The following is an 18,170-nucleotide window of genomic DNA, read 5'->3' on the forward strand; positions in this document are numbered from 1 at the left end:
AAGAAGGGATTTCAAGTGCTGGGTAGAATGTTTAAAAGACCACTTCCGCGATTTTGGGTCCAAATTTCACTATTGTTGAGCGATTTTGGAGCTTTTTGAGGGATATTGAAGAGGGAATCAAAGGGAAACATTTGGAGGTAAGATTTATGGACTTAATACTCGATCCTATTGTAATTTCTACCTAATTAAACATGAAATTTGTGGAATCTAAAGCCTAAAATTGGAAGTTAGGGCTTGGAATTGGAGACCTAAATCTAAGGATTTGAGGGGTCATTGATGGTCGGATTTTGGTATTCTTGGTATGTATGAACTCATGAGAGTGTAAGGATTCTAGTTTTATGATTTTTGTCGGAATCCGAGATATGGGCCCGGGGGTCGGGTTTGGCCAATTTCGGGTTTTTTGATGTAAAATGGTATAAATCTGTTTTTGGATAGATTTGGAGCATCTAGAGGCCGATTCAAGGGGCAAAGGCATTGCGGGCTAGAGTTTGGATCGGATAGAGGTAAGTAATGATTGTAAATGCTGTCCTGAGGGTATGAAACCCCGGATTTCACATTGTTGTGCTACTTTGAGGTGACACACATGCTAGATGACGAGCGTGGGGTCGTACAATGTGAAACCCCGGATTTCACATTGTTGTGCTACTTTGAGGTGACGCACATGCTAGATGACGAGAGTGGGGTCGTACACCGCTGGGGATTGTGACTTAGTCCGCCCCGTATGATTGTTAAACCGCGTATTTGATCGAAAACTGTTTGCTATCATTGTGTTTTAGAAAGTATTATCATATTTTGGGCTGAATGCCATATTTGGGACTCGTGCCAACTGTTCTGGACCCTTAGGCGATTTTTACTACCATTCCTCACTACTTTGATTTCATGTTTGTACTCAGTCATGTTGTATTTTACTGTTTTCATAACTCAGCCATATTTACTCCGTTTTTGACATTTCAAATGATATTTTGGGTTGATCATCATGTTTTACTATTGCCCCGAGTGGCTTGAGAGATTTCTGACTAAGTGAGGCCGAGGGCTTGTGTTGTGAGGATATTATGGGATCGGGCTGCGCGCCGCAGCAGTGTGTACTGATTCATGATTATGAGGGCGAGGGCCAGTTTGATTATGCCATGAGAAGACTTGATATAGAGCTTGGGCAGTAGGAGCCCCTCCGGAGTCTGCACACCCCCAATGAGCGCAGGTACCCAGTGTGAGATGTAATACTGCTCGAGGGGCTGTTGTTGTTTCATGTTATTGCCCGAAGGGCTGATACGAGTGATTGTAAGGTAACCCGAGGGGCTGGTTCTGTTGGTATTTTGCCCGAGGGGCTGATTTATGTTTCTATCCTTTTTTTCTACCTGTTTTCATCACTCGTTTGAATTTCTGAAAGATGTTTTAAAGAGGTTTTCACTGAGCTAAGGTGTTTTTACGAGCTTTTATTGAACTACTGCATTGTTCTGGATTTATACTGTTTTGTTGTAGCATTATGTTGTGTTTACATATTTTCTTATCGCTCAGGTGCCTTTCCTTTTATTACTTACTGAGTTGGCGTACTCACATTACTCCTTGCACCCTGTGTGCAGATCCAGGAGTCTCGGGTCACGCTAGCGAGTGCTGATTTGCCTTCCAAAAGGCTTGTTCGGAGTTAACCAGGTAGCTGCTCGGCGTCCGCAGCTCAGTGCTTCTCCTTCCTATCTTTATTTCACTTTGTACTAGCTTTGTATCAAACTATGTTGTCTTTTCATACTCTTGTAGATGCTCATGACCGGTGACACCCCCATGTCGGGCTGTGTTTGTTTTTGCACTGTTCTATTCTACTATATATTTTGGGATTTATAGCTTATTAATGACTTTAAATGACTTATTATAACTGTTTAGTTGGTTTGGGGGTTTGTGTTGGCTGGCCTAATTTCACGATAGGCGTCGTCACAACCGGGTCCGTTTTAGGGTCGTGGCACTTATCCCATCAAATGTGGAATTATTTTATCCCATGTGTTATGTAGTATAAATTAGTCTTATCAAAAGAAAGAGATGCTATTCATATTCAAATTCAAAAAACAAAACCCCAATTAATTATTCTCTCCCTTTTCTTGGGCGGTACGAGAGTATGCACCACAACCCCAACACCACCACCCCCTATCTCTCTCCCAAAGCTTTTCAAACTCGTTTATCTCTCCACAGTTCTCATACCCTTCAAAGCTTCTCTCTCTCTAGGGTTTCCGTCTCACCGATCTCACTACAACTCCATTCCATTCCCGAAGCCCCCACTAAACCACACACTAACATCATCACAATCTTACTCAACTCGATCCGCGTTGACTCACTTCCATGGCGGAAGATTCAGTTGCAGTTCCAGTTCCCTCGTCAACCAATACGGCGCCGTTAGGTCACTCAGTGATTCCTATAGTGAACAAGCTCCAAGACATCTTCGCACAGCTCGGTAGTCAGTCCACCATCGAGCTGCCTCAGGTGGCTGTCGTTGGTAGTCAGAGTAGCGGCAAATCGAGTGTTCTGGAAGCCCTTGTCGGTCGCGATTTCTTGCCTAGGGGTTCTGACATCTGTACTAGGCGCCCGCTCGTTCTGCAGCTTATACAGACCAAACGTAAGCCGGATGGAACTGAAGAGGAATGGGGAGAGTTTTTGCACCTTCCTGGCAAGCGATTCTTTGATTTCAATGAAATTCGTAGGGAGATTCAGGTAATCTGCTGTTATTATCCAGTGTTATCGATTTGTAGAAACTTCCAACGAGGTTATATTGAATGTTAGTATATTGAGCTTGTTTCGATGAAATTCATTGGGAGATTCATGTATAGTGATGAACTGTAGTCTACACCTTGTATAAACTTCCAATGAGGCTTACGGCAAAATGTTTAAAGCATTACACTATCTATCATTGTGTTTGAGAAGTCGATGCTGCAACTGCCATGCTAAATCTTATACATTATGACTTAAAATACTAGTTTGTGGTTTCTTTATATACTATGCCGATTATTTAGTGATTTGAATACCTTTACTTTTGCGTGGACTTGAGTAATTTCTTCACATTCCCAATTAATGTTTTTAAAAGCAAAGCGAAAAAGCGACCAGATCCTTTGATTCTTGATGGGAAAAGTGAGAAGTGAAATGCTATAAAATTCAAACATGTATGGATTTAGTACTAAATAATCAAATCGCAATTAAAATAACTAGTTTCAACACTCAGTATGCAATAATGTTGATATTAATCCAACTCTTCAAAGTTGAACTTCAAAGAAATGGTCACTTTTTGTTTGGATCAATTTGTGTGCTATGGTTTGAAGCACACATTTCTATGAAGCTTCATGGCTTCACCTATAAAGCAATAACTCCTCGCTTTGTGTCGTTTCATCGCTTTAAGCAATGGCATTTAATAACATTGTTCCCAACTGCGAATTCTTTATGATTTGGTTTTAGGCGGAGACAGACCGGGAAGCAGGCATGAATAGAGGTGTTTCAGATAAACAGATACGTTTGAAAATTTTCTCACCGAATGTTCTTGATATTACACTTGTGGATTTGCCGGGCATAACAAAGGTGCCTGTTGGTGATCAGCCTTCTGATATTGAAGCCCGGATCAGAACAATGATAATGTCGTATATTAAACTTCCGAGCTGCTTAATATTGGCTGTAACACCTGCTAATGCTGACTTAGCTAACTCAGATGCTCTTCAGATAGCTGGAAATGCTGATCCTGATGGTATGTTCCTACTATATAGTTTTCTACTAGGTGAGTTTAGATGCTTCTGAGACTCTTTTATATACAAAGGTTTCTTCTTGCAGGGTATCGGACCATTGGTGTAATCACTAAGGTCAGATTGATCGAAAATAGAACTCTTTCCTTTTGTTTGTTATGTTTCTGTATTCTTAATTGGGTTTTCGTCAATTGAATTTTCTTTCTAGTTGGACATCATGGATCGGGGCACTGATGCTCGTAACTTTTTACTTGGAAAAGTGATTCCCCTTCGCCTTGGATATGTTGGCGTTGTGAATCGTAGTCAGGAGGTAACATTTCAACTTGAGATTGATAGAAAAATAGTTAAACCTGTCAGCATGATATGATTTTATTTGCAAATGGGCCATTTAAACTTTTCTCAGATCTGATGATATCATTCATTCTAATGAACTTCTTCATTTGAGCTCCTCTGGAAATTTCTTGATTATGTTTTGGAGTTTCACTTCATTTTTTACCTTTTACTTTCACGACTTTTACTTTTGTAGGCATGTGATAGGTGTAGAAACCAAAAAAGGATGTTGTCTATTTTCGTCTTTGTAGTGGCATTTCCTATCCGTGCTCTCTAACTAGCACATTTGTGTTCCATTCATTAGCAATTTTCCTTTAGGGCTGTGGTTTCTTTCTTGATAGTGCATGTATTCATCACTCTTGTTTGACTGATATCTTTTGAACCACTTGATGCCTTGACCCATTTTCTAGGCCTCCTCTGCCTTACCGTAGTTTCAACTTTAGGCCAAGAAGTGCTAGCTTTAATTGCTTCACGTGTGATTCCTTTTCTCCTCGGTCCACAGAGACAAAATGTAGGACTTGTGCCAACAATTCATCAGACTTAGTGAGTCTGGATCACTAACTAATGCTAATCTTCAGCATGATACTGCCCTACTTCCAAGAGGCACTATAAGCAAAAAAGCTAAATAAAAGGAAGAACATTATAAAACCTATGCAGTTAATTTATGTATCTCGGTTGATAATATATTGTTATGTATCAAATGCTTTTTAATTGCATACTTACATTCACAGTCTGAAGATGTGCCACAATTAAGGCCTTATTCTTATGTAGTAACCTGGTCTTTGGCTTCTAACATTTTATTTGCTTGTGTATGAGTTTCCTATCTACAGCACATACTAATACTGTTTTTTATTATTTATTTCATTGCGTAATAAATTATTTTGGGAAATATGATGAAAACACACTTAAGCGCTACAACAAAAACAGCAAACAGAACAAAAGCTAATGAAGTGTAGAAGGATGTACAAAATGCAGAACATGAAGGCTCTTTTATGGGTAAAAATGGCAATAACATTTTGTTATGATGGTGGTTTCCAGGCCAGTCGACTACTCGATCGGGTACCTGTTATCTCCCACTAGGTACAGGTACCGGGTAAATTTGCCCTTCCAAGACTTACGCCGATGAGAAGAAATCATCTAACACTTTTTGTCTCCGTAAGGATTTGAACCCTAGTCTTCTAGGTTTTCATCTACTTCATTGACCACTAGGCCAAACCCTTGGGTGCTTAAAACTGGACTAACCATGCAAGCTCTTGGATCCCTTTTGCACGCCCTTCATTGTACCAAAAAGGAAGAAATCTAAGGCATTTTAATTTCAGCTTATGTGTATGCATACCAAGGTCTCCCAAAGCATTTCTCCATCTTTTTACCATGAGGCGATCCAGGTGCCAAAGTCGGTGATGAACATCTTTGTTTCCCCATTGTTTTTGATGAAGTAAGGGAATTTTATAGATGGCATTTAGCCATTTAAAAGATATAAGAAGTACAAAAGTGAGTACATAGAAGACAGTCAGCTTTGAACAAAAAAGAGCTAAGCAAGACCTAAAGAGCTTAACATGACAATTATTAGGAGCTAAATTGTGCCTACTATACAACCATAGAAGACATCTAGCCTTAAGAACCATAGAAGGAGTTGATATCCCATCAAAACACCTGCAATTCATTTCTGACCAGACACACCAAAAGATGCAGGCAAGACAGATTTTCCTGATGGACTTATCAACTTTCCAAAGGGACCAGCATTCATAGGCTTCTTTGATGCTCTGTGGCATAACCCAATTGATGCCAAAATAGCAAGGAACATGCACCAGATATCTGCAACAACTGAGCAGTGAAGTAGGAGATGCTTGTTAGTTTCTAAATGCTGAAGAGACATGAAGCAAGTAACACCAGAGATTGGATAGAGAAAGGTGCAGCTAGCAGAACGTCAAAGTCAGAGCAGAAGTTCTAAATGATGCTTCACAGTTATGGAAAACTGATGTGGAAGAGCTTTTCCAAATGCCTATAAAACCAGTCTGTGGCTCTGGGCTAGGTTAAGTAAAATAGTGTCGAGGAAACAATATATCAAATTTGGGCAACTCTACTTGATAGGCTCTATAGTAGATGTTCATATTTATGTACATATTAGCAGTTCGTCATGTCCATGCATGTTCATATGTATATTTATGTGCTCGAATGGGGGTGGGTACATGACATAAGCACACACTTCAAATACGCACACCCACATTAGCTTATAATCTTCTGAACTGTTTGGCTCAATCAATTTGAAATAGGATATTAGGACGAACCGGAGTATTAAGGATGCACTTGTGGCTGAGGAAAAGTTCTTCCGAAGTCGTCCGGTATGTTAGTACCATCTTTTGTTGTTAGTTCATTTCAGGTCTCTATATATTAAATGTCTCATGTTCAATCTCTTCTCTGGTGAAGGTATATAGTGATCTTGCCGATCGTTGTGGTGTTCCTCAATTGGCAAAAAAGTTGAACCAGGTAATTAGTGCAGGAATAGCAGTAGAATTGAATTTCTTTGACATGATGGACACAAAAGCAAGGTTGCGGCAGATACATATATTTTGGTTAACATTCATACCATGTCTCTCTTAAAATAAAAAGCTTATAGATTTTGATCTGCCGCTTCTTTTCATTTTTAAATTGGAACTAGATATTTGAACTGAAAAGGAAAAACGTTGTGTATCTGAAACACCTTTAACTTAAAGCACTTGAAAGTTGAGACACACTTGCCCTATGATTATAGCAGTACAAAATTGTTGGACATAGGAATGGTGTGTCTGTTCTGGAGACTGACATGAGAGACGACCATTATAAAATATCTGCTGTGAGTAGCCCTTATAAAAAAATTCTGTGCTCAGTAGCCTGAGTTGTGCCCTTCCCAGCAAATATAATTGCATGTAAACCTTGTCCCCCGCTTTGCCAAAACAAATCTTAAATCAAAGTGCCTGCTCTTGTTTGTTTTTCAATTTGTGAGTGGGGACATCTTATTTTATTGAAATTTAGATGGTCTTTTAGATAGCTTCTTCTGAGGGGAACGAGGATATTCCATAATGCAGCTTCATGTATGCGACTTTCCTGATTCATGCAGATCCTAGTGCAACACATCAAGACAGTTCTTCCAGGATTGAAATCTCGCATTAGTGCTGCACTGGTATCTGTTGCAAAGGAGCATGCCAGCTATGGGGAGATCACGGAGTCAAAGGTATCTTCGGTCATCTTGCTTAACTTTATATGCATATACCTGAGCTATGGCGGGTTTGTTGTGACATTACAATAGAAAGTTTCGATATCAGGTTTTTTCCTGGTAGATTTTCTGTTTCTCATTCAGCGTAGTTTTCTCTTATCCTATGTTAACATTATTATGTATTCCTCCTGAATCTAGGCTGGTATGGGAGCACTCCTGCTGAACATTCTTTCCAAGTACAGTGATGGTAATGTGGCCTCAACTTTGTGAGACTGCTGGTTTGAATAGTATTTATATTTATTATACCTCTAGTCTTTCTTTTTATGAATGCTATTTCTATCATATCAATTGAGCTTTGTCGAATCTCGTTTATAATACAGATTCTTATTTCTCTTATTTTGGGGTGGAACAGCGTTCTCTTCAATGATTGAAGGAAAAAATGAAGAAATGTCAACATCTGAGCTGTCTGGTGGAGCAAGAATTCATTACATTTTCCAGAGCATATTTGTGAAGAGTTTGGAGGTGCATAATTTTTATATCAACTTGAGAATGCCAAATGATAGTCTTTTCTAGTTTGGAGAATTTTTTTGGTAGACCTGATAGTACACATTGAAATGATGTTAATATTATTTGTCTCATGTTATATGTATGTTTGTTGGGATAAGCCAATTCTGCTTTAGCATATTGTGCTGTTCCAGAGAGGTTCTGCTTATTTTTATCATCACCACCACCATCATTATTATTATTATTATTATTATTATTATTATTATTATTTATTGTCATCATCATTAACAACGAATGTCTTCATAAATGGTAAGTGAGTAGTATCCAATTACTATCATAGTTTTCAGTCACTGACAAAGTGTGGCTTATATCCATAAAAGTAGCAGCTGGAAAAAATGCCTCCGATTTTTAATTACTTGCTTTAACTCTCTTTTTTATCTTAACCCCAAAACTTTTGTACTGTGTCCCTACAGCTGAACTACCAAGTCTCAAATTCTGGGATATTTTCCAACATGTGAATGATTGAGAAAACTGAAAGAAACTTAAGCTTCTTTGCATGAGTATACTGTGTTAGTGAATGTCATTTACATGGTATACCAAAATTCATCACTTCTCATCAAACTTCCCCATCTTTTCAGGAGGTAGATCCCTGTGAAGATTTAACTGATGATGACATCCGAACTGCCATTCAAAATGCAACTGGTCCTAAATCTGCTTTATTTGTGCCAGAAGTAAGTTCTAACCGTGAACCTTTACTTGCATGCTGAATTGCTTTTATTTTGTGCCAATGGTTGAATGCTTTCTCCAGTAGTTCCATATAAAATCTGTTCCATTTGGTTGGTCTTGCCCTTCAATTGATGTTTAAATATGTAGGTTCCATTTGAAGTTCTCGTCCGAAGACAAATAGCTCGTCTATTAGATCCAAGTCTTCAATGTGCAAGATTTATTTATGATGAGCTCATAAAAGTATGCCCTTTTGTTGAGAAATGTCTTTGATTTTTTTGGGTGTTATGTGTTTGTATCTACTGTTTAACTTTAATTATTTGTTCATAGATGAGCCATCGGTGCATGGTCAATGAATTGCAACGATTTCCTATTTTGAGAAAACGGATGGATGAGGTTATAGGGAACTTTTTGCGGGAAGGCTTGGAACCTTCAGAGACAATGATTGGACACATTATTGAGATGGAGGTATATATCGAACCTTTGGCTGACCTATTTTATACTTCCTTGTGCATAAATAGGATTATGTATAAATCATATGTGTGTGTGTATACACATATGTAGTCATCTTTATTTGTATGTGTTATCAAATGAATTTGCTTGATTTATCGTCCTAACCAACTTTTGGGATTCTTGAGCTATTCTTGGAACCGCCTTTTCTTACTGATCATAATCTATTTCATGATTGCTATACAGTCAGCATCTTAGAAGACACCAGTTTTTTTGGTATCAAAGATCGTATGGTTATCTTAAATAAAAGTAGCTAATTTAGTTGAAATCAAAAGCATCAATAGCTATTAACAGTTTTAAGTGCATCGGTGGATTATTTTATCATTGCTGCATCCATTGTTATAGTATTTGAAAATTTCTTCAACTTAATAATATTTTGCTGTAGATGGATTACATAAACACTTCGCATCCGAATTTTGTTGGGGGGAGTAAAGCGGTGGAGACGGCAATGCAGCAGGTCAAGTCCAATAGGATTACTGCACCTGTTCCGAGGCAGAAAGTAAATATTTAATATGCTGTTTCACATACTTCAGCGGATGTTTCTTTCATTTCTCATCTAACTAGTCATGAATTAATGCGTTTATGTCACCACTCAGGATGGAATAGATTTAGAGAAAGCGCCTGCATCTGAAAAAACTCTGAAGTCGCGTGCCATTCTTGCTAGACATGCTAATGGAATTGTTCCTGATCAGGTATGACTTTTCTGCACCAGCACCTACAAGCTTGCTTCTCTTCCTAATCTTCCTACTGGGGAATTAGTTTGGTGTTATTATTTTCTCGAAGACGAATTGAAAGCATTGAGATTGGCCTGATTATTCTGCTACTTGGACTGGAAAAACAGGTTACCCGGCCTGCTGTAGAAGAGAAAACAACAACGTCAGGTATATTTCCATCTGCTAACACATGATGCCTATGCCTTTTATTTTCTACATGCGTTGCAAAACCAGACCCCACTTTGTGGGATTTCACTGGGTTTGTTGTATGCATTGCAAAATGCGAGTTTGTTCGTTACACTTCATTTCGAATGCCACACTATAGGTTATTTTGCTTCTTTTGTAAGTATTCAATTCCTTATCCTGGACTCCCTATTTTGGATCCAATGTTGCCTGTTTCTATTGGCGATGTCTTAATTGCTGTTCTTCACAATCAGGATCGAATGTTGGTTCAAACTGGGGGATATCATCAATATTTGGTGGATCAGACAGTCGTACATCTGTCAAAGACAATTCCATTAGTAAGCCATACAGTGAACCTGTCCAGAGTATGAATCATGCTTTCATTCACTTGAGAGAGGTATATATTTGAAGGCCTCTGTAGTCTATGATTATTTGGTAGTTCAATTTTGATAACCTTACACGTGAAATGCTCCATTTTGAAGCCCCCAAGTGTACTAAGGCCGTCAGAAACTCATTCGGATCAGGAGACTATTGAAATTGCCGTCACAAAACTGTTATTAAGGTCATATTATGACATTGTCAGAAAGAACATCGAGGACTCAGTACCTAAAGCAATCATGCACTTTCTGGTAATAATGATATCATGGTTTTCTGTCTTAAATTCCTTTTGCATTGATATTTTGACATCACTTGCCTTCAATAGACATATGCTAATAATATGGAGGATTTTCTAGTTTCATTTATTACAGATTTTTGTAATTTTAGATTGATTATTGAAGATCTTTTGTAATTTTAGATTGAGTGCTCTACGCCAGGATGTGTTACTTTTTCCAATTTGATTGTGTAACTCTTCGCATAATCTGGTGTATCCTCTTCTATCTTCCTCCTTTGGCAAGGGATTTTTTCCTTTTCAAGTGAAATTCTAAGCACCGTGAGACTTTGCTGTAGCCTATCGGCTATGTTGTGTATTTTGTATTTTATTTCAGACAAAGTGGGGAACAAATAGGAATAGTAAATAATCTTATTTAGGTTTGAAGGTTGGAAGTGCTCTTGCTTTTTCTGCCAAAAGTAAGAGGCTAACATCAATGCAACGAACTGTTCGCTTGTTTTATTTGGATATGATGTAGTTGCATCAATGGCAAAAGAATATATAACACATATGCGTGCGCGCTCGCTCGTGTGTGTGTCTGTTATGTTTGTTTGTATGTATATGCATATTTAGTTCTCCCGTTTTGTTTGATAAGTATGTCGTTTATTTGTTGTTCAGGTTAACCACACAAAAAGAGAACTCCACAATGTGTTTATCAAGAAACTTTACAGGTATTGGAAGAGTGCGAGTAACTCAAGTCTATTTGAAGGCCAAACTTATTACAGACATCTGCTTATTGATCTTTTGCAAGGCTTCTTTGCTGAATGAAATACTTCTCACAGAAGCAATAACTATTTCTTGATGCTGTTACACACACACTGCTAATAGTAGAATATTTTTCTCTGCTCAACTGCTTAGATTACTCAAAAATATTATAATGTGTTTTCTGCTTTTGGTTTAGTCATGATTCTTATCAACTGCTTTACAACATGTCACAGAGACAATCTCCTTGAAGAGATGTTGCAGGAACCGGATGAGATAGCCTTAAAGAGAAAGCGCACTCGTGAGACACTTCGTGTCCTTCAGCAAGCTTTCAAGGTCAGATCTTGGTTCTTTTTTATTCAGAATATAAATTTCTGCTGAGCTTTTTCCAAAGAAGTGTTAATTAGTAATAAACCATTGATTTAGCAGGTCTATTTTGCTAATTGTAGTATGGTAGTTAATGTTTGAAGTGTAGATCTTTTTGTGTTCCTTGAAAGTTTTGAAGAAAATTTTCCTATATCAGATTTTCCAGGTTAGCATGGGTGGATGGTCGTTTCTATGATTTACTTGTGCTTTTAATTCTATCCAAGTAATCGAGATAAGAAGCTAGAGCCAAATTAAACAAAAACATGGACAAAACACGCGAAGACCCAAAAGTTCTTTTAAGAATCAGGGAAGCATTACATAGACGGGGATAATAGTTTCCAGCTTCATCACTGATAAATTCAGATAATTCAACATCATAAAAAATCTCGAAACCTTATACTAAGTGCCATTGGGCCTTTTTAAAGGTTTTACCATCTCAGTTGCCCCCCACTAGCAGAGTAGTGACAGCTCTTTGCCAGCTTTCATTCTAGTCACCCTTTTCTTCTCCAAAAGAGATTTTTATTCCCCCGCCCCTCCCCCTTCAACAGTTAGGTTTAGTAATCAATGAAGATGAATAGTTAGCTATGTTATCTTTTAATTTTGCTCATATGGAAGTTCCTGAAAGTGAAAATATTGTAAAAGTAAAACCAAAACCATTTCCCATAATGAAATCCAGACATTTACATTTGTTGTCCAGAACATAAACTAAACCAAGTGAAAACCAAGTGAAAAAACTAAACTAAGGTGGTGTACCTTAGAAATCAAATCAAAACACTTTCAGAAAATCCAAAATATTTGATAAGCTAAACCACTTTTAATGCAAAGGTTACTTTAGGAATGAGAGTGAGTGGAACACTTTCAAAAAGACCAAAAAACAACCGAAATACTTTTTGTTTTAAATCGAACAAAAGGCAACCAAATATATAATATAACAATATCCCGAAAGCTGTTATGTATTATCTCTTTGTTTCTTTTCTTTTTTCATAAGTTATTTTTATCCAGTTGTGCTTAATTTTTGATAATCAGTTCTGCCTATGTTTAATTATCTTCAACACTCCTATATTTTTATGCTTTTTTTGTTTAAAATTAAAATGGTCGTTCAAACACATTGTTTTTCAAGACTAAATTAGAAAATCTTTTATGAAAAGCATTTCCAGAAATTGTTGAACCACGTAGTTGTGTTTGGAGGCTTGTAGAGTTTTGAAGGACAAAAAGGTTTGTGGAAGTTGAAAATTTGAAAATTTTGACTTCAGATACACCTTTAAATAACTTCAAACAATTTAACTGGGAAATTGCTACTTTTTTTTTAAAAAAAAGAAAAAGTTTTGGCTAATTTTGCTTGAAAGAAAACTCAAAACAAACACCAATCTCAAAAACTGCTTGCAAGTGAAGTTGAAAATTTCCTCAAACAAACGCCCTTCTAATGTTAAAGAAAAAGTGGGTTGGTTTTTACATGGTTCATACACAATCAACTGATGCCTTCCCGACATATATTGCAACGCCTCCAATAGCATGCTCTTACTTTTGTCTTTTTCCCTTCATCATTCATCAAATTTGGTGCTTTACAAGTCTTGTTCATTGTAAAAGGACCTCCATTTTCCAAAGTCCATTCCTTGAGACTTCGTTTTTTTCCCCGGAAAGAGTTGTCCTTCCAGTATCCAATAAGGTGGCACATGAATTTCAAATCCTGAAAAACTAAAAAGATAAAACAAATTGGTGTATTGTCAGAACATGTTTGACTGATGGCCGACTGGAGTCCTCACTTTGGTGTTCCGGTTTCATAGCTAATCTATCTTCTTTACTCTGATGGAATTAGTGTTTTTGGGAAACTGCTTGTCGATGTAAATTTTGCTTGCTGGTTCGTGATTTGTCATTTCTTTGTCTGGTGCTTTTCCTTTGATGCCAAATGTTCGTAGTGATGAATCCTTTTGATTTTGATTCCTTGAGCTACTTTTGTTATCAATATCTGGGTTTTGCGTGCTAGGCTAACTGATGAATTTTCTTTGGCGAAAATGTGTCTTCTGGAACAAATGTCTTTTGGTTTGCAGACATTGGATGAGTTGCCACTTGAAGCTGAGACAGTTGAAAGGGGCTACAGCATGGGTACTGATCCAACGGGCCTACCAAAGATTCATGGTCTTCCGACATCATCAATGTATACTATAAGCAGTGGTTCAATTGATTCATACACTGCTCCTAAAAACCCAAGATCACGCAAATCATCCCATTCTGGCGAGCTACAGTCACCAATGTATGCTGGTGCAGATTCAAATGGCAGTGGACGCAATTCTCTCCTTGGTCTTTATCCAATAGTTGATGTATAGGAGATTTATCAAATGTGTTGGGTTACTAGGCATCTGGAATCGCACTCGATCTGGTGCAATGAAGAGTCACTATTTTTTTTTTCTGCTCCAAAGAAGATGATGTTGAGCTGACCATCATTTGGCTCTCCCCAATATTCTTTATTTCTATTGTTTATATAGAATGATTGATATTAGAAGCTATACAAAGAATAATAGGAAGTAATCTTCCAAATGATGTGGCTAATATTTTTGTTTCATTTCGATAATAGCAAGTGTAGCTCTGGCTGCTCGAATTTTTGCAGTTGCTGTTTTGATATGCGTACATGTGTTACGAGGATAGGGAAATGACAGGATTTGTAACTTTGACACGGAGCTTGTAGTACCGTGTAGTCTGCTGTTATTTTGGGGAACACTGACTTTTTCTTCTTGTTCTAGTGATTTATTTTTCCCAACAGTGGAAAATACCTTAAAATGTTGTAAGAAATTACCTTTAATAAAATGCGGCTTTAAAGTGCTTTGAAGTCTCGTGGATATGTTTCAATGCTGTTAATTTTTTATTCCTGGCCTAATTCATCGCCTTTAAATGCATTTTCTCAAGGTTTCGAGGGTTGGAATTGTCATTCCTTGGTCTCTTCTTTGTGAGCAGAGCGACAAGGTCCCTTTCTTGCTGTATGACTACTAGTGAAGTGAACCATGTAAATATGTAATGGCTACACTTTCTGCTAAGAAGGTTTTGGTTTTTAGGTGCTAGGAAATATGAGGCTGAGCGAATACTTTTTTATTTTTTATGCCCATTCTTATTTTTCTTTGTAGAGGGTTTAATTAAGTGGGCGTTTGGACATAAGAATCGTAAAATTCAAAATTCTGGAAAAAAGTGGAATCTTTTATAAAGTGAATTGTATTTGAAAATTAGAGTTGTGTTTGGACATGAATACAATTTGGAGCCGTTTTTGAATTTTTGTGAGTGATTTGAAGTGAATTTTGAAAAACACCTTTTTGGAGTTTTTCGAATTTTCAAAAATTTCGAAATTTAGCTTCAAGTGAAATTTAAAATTTTCATGAACACTGATTTCGAAAAAAGAAAATTTTTCGAAAAAAAAGTAAAGAATTTCTTATGGTCATAACGGGCCATAAGTCGTCGGTACCAAGTTTTGGAAGTAGTAAATCCATTAGTGTAGTTGTCGAACTTGTAGATTATTTAAAGGCAGAATACATAGATAAACACTTAACTATCATAGAAATTCCACTTGAACACTTCAACTTAGACCATCGGAACACTTTTACTATACCTTTACTGCATCATTTTAACACCTCCGAGTGACATGGCAAACAACGTGAATATCACTGCTTTTGAGCGTGTGAATAGTAAAAATTTGTTGACAAAAAATATTTCAACGGTACAATACAAAGGGTAAAATACACCCTTTTTCTATTATATAATAAAACCCTCATCCCTTTTTACAAGCCCTAGTTCTCACCCTTCCCTTAAATCCAACCTTATTTCTTGATTTTCTGGTTTAAAAAATTCTATTCTTTCTCTTCAAATTGAAAGTAGTCTTGCCTTTGTGTTCGAATCTTGGCTTAACCTCTCAATTATGTCTCTCACACCAAGAATTGATTCATGCTGGTGTGGTCATGAATGTCAATTGAAAACTTCATGGTCTCCATCTAATCCTGGAAGGAGGTTCTATGGATTCAAATTGAAAATGTAAGTGATAATTAACTACAATTAATTATTTTTACTATGTTATTCCCGATTTTAGTATGATTAAATTTTTTTTTGAAGGCGAAGGTGGATGTAATTATTTTAGGTGGGTTGACAACGACTTTCCTAGCCAAGCAAATCGGGTAATTTAGGGTTTATTGAACATGGTCAAAGCTTTTGAAGAAGAAAGGGCTCGAGCAAGAACATGGAGGAAGAAATTGACTTCTATTATAGTAATAATGCTAACTATTTAGGTTTGCTACTGTGTCGTCGATCGTTGAAGTTGTTGTGGGTTTGCTGGTGGTTGGAGTAGCTGCTGTATTTTGTGTCTAAGCTGCTGTATTTTGTGTTTGTAATGGCGATTGATATATTTTGGGTGTATCTAGTTTGTTTGAATGTAATTGTGGCACGTGGCCTTATTTCAATGAAATAAAGAATTTTTTTGCTATTGCCTTTTATGTATTAGTTCAAATATGGAATTCAAAGTGCTAAAATGGTGAAGTTGTAACATGAACTCAACTGATAAATCTTAACAAACAACCATCACAGCCTACCATCCTCAAGATTTTCCAAGCACATACAATCCAACTTATGTAGAAAAAAGCACTGCAATTGCATTCATAACTGATGCAAAAGGCTGCTAATTCTACCAACTGAATGCTTTAAATTGAATACTTTAAACTGAATGCTTCATAAAAGCACATACACGAATGCTTTAAACTGAGGCTACCAATAACATTTAAATTGCATTCACAAATAAAGTATTTACAATACCAATCACAATTCCAAACAATTAGAGTGTTTACAACATAAAGTAGTGGCAACTAGTGACCCAAAAAAGACACAATAATCAATCCTAAGTCTAGATACTTAGCAAAATACATGAACTCAAACTCAAAATAGCACAATCCTAACACAACTATGGCGCTAGAGGGGCTGGACTTGCAACTGAAGAGGTAGTTGATAAAGAACCAATTTGGTTTCTCCTGTTTGCACTTAGTTGTTGTAGCTGGGAAGTAGTTATAGCATTTCTGCCTTTAAACTTAAGCCCAGGAGGTTTAAAACCAAGATCAATATTGGCTGAACTGGTATCCTTCACAACCTTAGTCCCTTATGATACAACTCTTTCACCTGAACTACCAGGCTGAAATTGACATAAAAGCATATAGATTAGTCATAAAAAATGGTAGTAATAACAACTTGAAGTTATGAATATCGAATCCTTACATTAATGACAATTATTCCAGTTGTGTCCATCAGATGGTGGTGCAGATTCAGCACCTCTTCCCCTTGTTCTTTTAACCCCAACAGTCAGTTTTCTAGGAGCAGTTGCTGGAGGTGCATTTGGAAATGCACCCCTGCCAAATCTAGTATTGTTTCCCCTTCCTCTACAACTGGTTGTGCTTGTATTAGTTGCTGGAGGTGCATTTGGAAATGCACCCCTGCCAAATCTAGTATTGTTTCCCCTTCCTCTACAACTGGTTGTGCTTGTATTAGTTGCTGGAGGTGCATTTGGAAATGCACCCCTGCCAAATCTAGTGATGTTTCCCCTTTCTTTGCCACTGCTTGTATTAGTTGCTGCTGATTCTTGAGTTGCTAGAATTCCTTGGCTTTATTGAGTTGCTTGAGTTGGCTGTCTATTTGTAGACTCTCCGACTCCACCCTAAAAAAATTCCAATTATAATACACACATATATAAGTTAGCATTTGAAGTGAAGAAAAAGGTGAAAAATATTACAACCTACCTTGATTGGCATGTAGACTTGTTATGGCCTTCTTGATGACATTTTGAACATGTCATCCTAACTCCTTGCTTAGAGAGCTTGCCATACTTCTGTTTCTTAGGCTCATTCTTGGCCTTTCTTCTTTTATTTTGGGGCTTGCCTGGCATTGGCTTTGGTGCAGGAGGCTCAATTACCATGTTATTAGTGTCAGGCAACATCTTCATGTTGGGAATTGGTTCAAGAAAGTATTGATATGCCTTGAGAAATATCTCCTTTCTATACCAGTGATCCATATAATTGTATGATTCTTTTTCTTGGTGATAGATTGCACATATTGCATATGCACAAGGGATCCCTCTTAACTGCCAGGATCTACAAGTGCATGTTCTTCTCCTCAAATTTACTATATATCTATATTCATACTCATCAACCTCAAACCCATCAGTTCCAAACCACAAAACTTTACATTTCCTAGAAAATTCCTTATTTTCTTCTAGAATCACCCTTGCCATAGGAGAAATGTCTGTAATCCAAGTCTCTGCAAACTTTATCATATCAACATTTCTCCTAATTACTCTATGTCTAATGTCCTCTAACATGCTAATAATAGACTTGTGCCTAGATGCCAATATCCAAGAATTAAAGGTCTCACACATATTATTTTCTACAATATCACATTTGGAGTGTTCAAGGAAAAAAGCTCTACACCAATACTCTTTTTTATACTTCAATAAGCTTTCACATATACTTTTTCCAAGCTTTCCCAAAGCAGCCAGTTCTTCTTTCAACTTCACCTCAAAACTAGCTTTATAACACCTCTAAAATTGCTTTCTCATCTCCTCACCTCTCCAAATATTT

The 18,170-nt window shown here is 37.2% G+C and overlaps 2 protein-coding genes across 2 annotated transcripts; one reads left to right on the forward strand and one right to left on the reverse strand.

Annotated features, from left to right (window-relative positions):
- The first annotated feature begins 2,033 nt into the window (after positions 1–2,033).
- On the forward strand, positions 2,034–14,184 carry LOC107812776 (dynamin-related protein 3A). The gene is made up of 20 exons (XM_075254755.1): positions 2,034–2,694; positions 3,430–3,712; positions 3,796–3,824; positions 3,916–4,017; positions 6,311–6,379; positions 6,465–6,524; positions 7,135–7,248; positions 7,429–7,477; positions 7,643–7,752; positions 8,373–8,465; positions 8,608–8,700; positions 8,788–8,925; positions 9,353–9,466; positions 9,564–9,659; positions 9,809–9,848; positions 10,118–10,260; positions 10,346–10,492; positions 11,131–11,183; positions 11,451–11,550; positions 13,629–14,184. The coding sequence occupies exons 1-20, from the start codon at positions 2,326–2,328 to the stop codon at positions 13,902–13,904; spliced, it is 2,478 nt and encodes an 825-aa protein (XP_075110856.1). The 5' UTR covers positions 2,034–2,325; the 3' UTR covers positions 13,905–14,184.
- Positions 14,185–17,184: 3,000 nt separating this feature from the next.
- On the reverse strand, positions 17,185–17,968 carry LOC142181825 (uncharacterized). Its single transcript, XM_075255380.1, has 2 exons — positions 17,334–17,968; positions 17,185–17,251 (listed from the first exon to the last, which is right to left on the reverse strand). Exons 1-2 carry the CDS (start codon positions 17,966–17,968, stop codon positions 17,185–17,187), a joined length of 702 nt encoding a protein of 233 aa, XP_075111481.1.
- Between the last annotated feature and the right edge of the window lie 202 nt (positions 17,969–18,170).

Source organism: Nicotiana tabacum, chromosome 6 (assembly GCF_000715075.1).
Source record: "Nicotiana tabacum cultivar K326 chromosome 6, ASM71507v2, whole genome shotgun sequence".
Classification (NCBI taxonomy): domain Eukaryota; kingdom Viridiplantae; phylum Streptophyta; class Magnoliopsida; order Solanales; family Solanaceae; genus Nicotiana; species Nicotiana tabacum.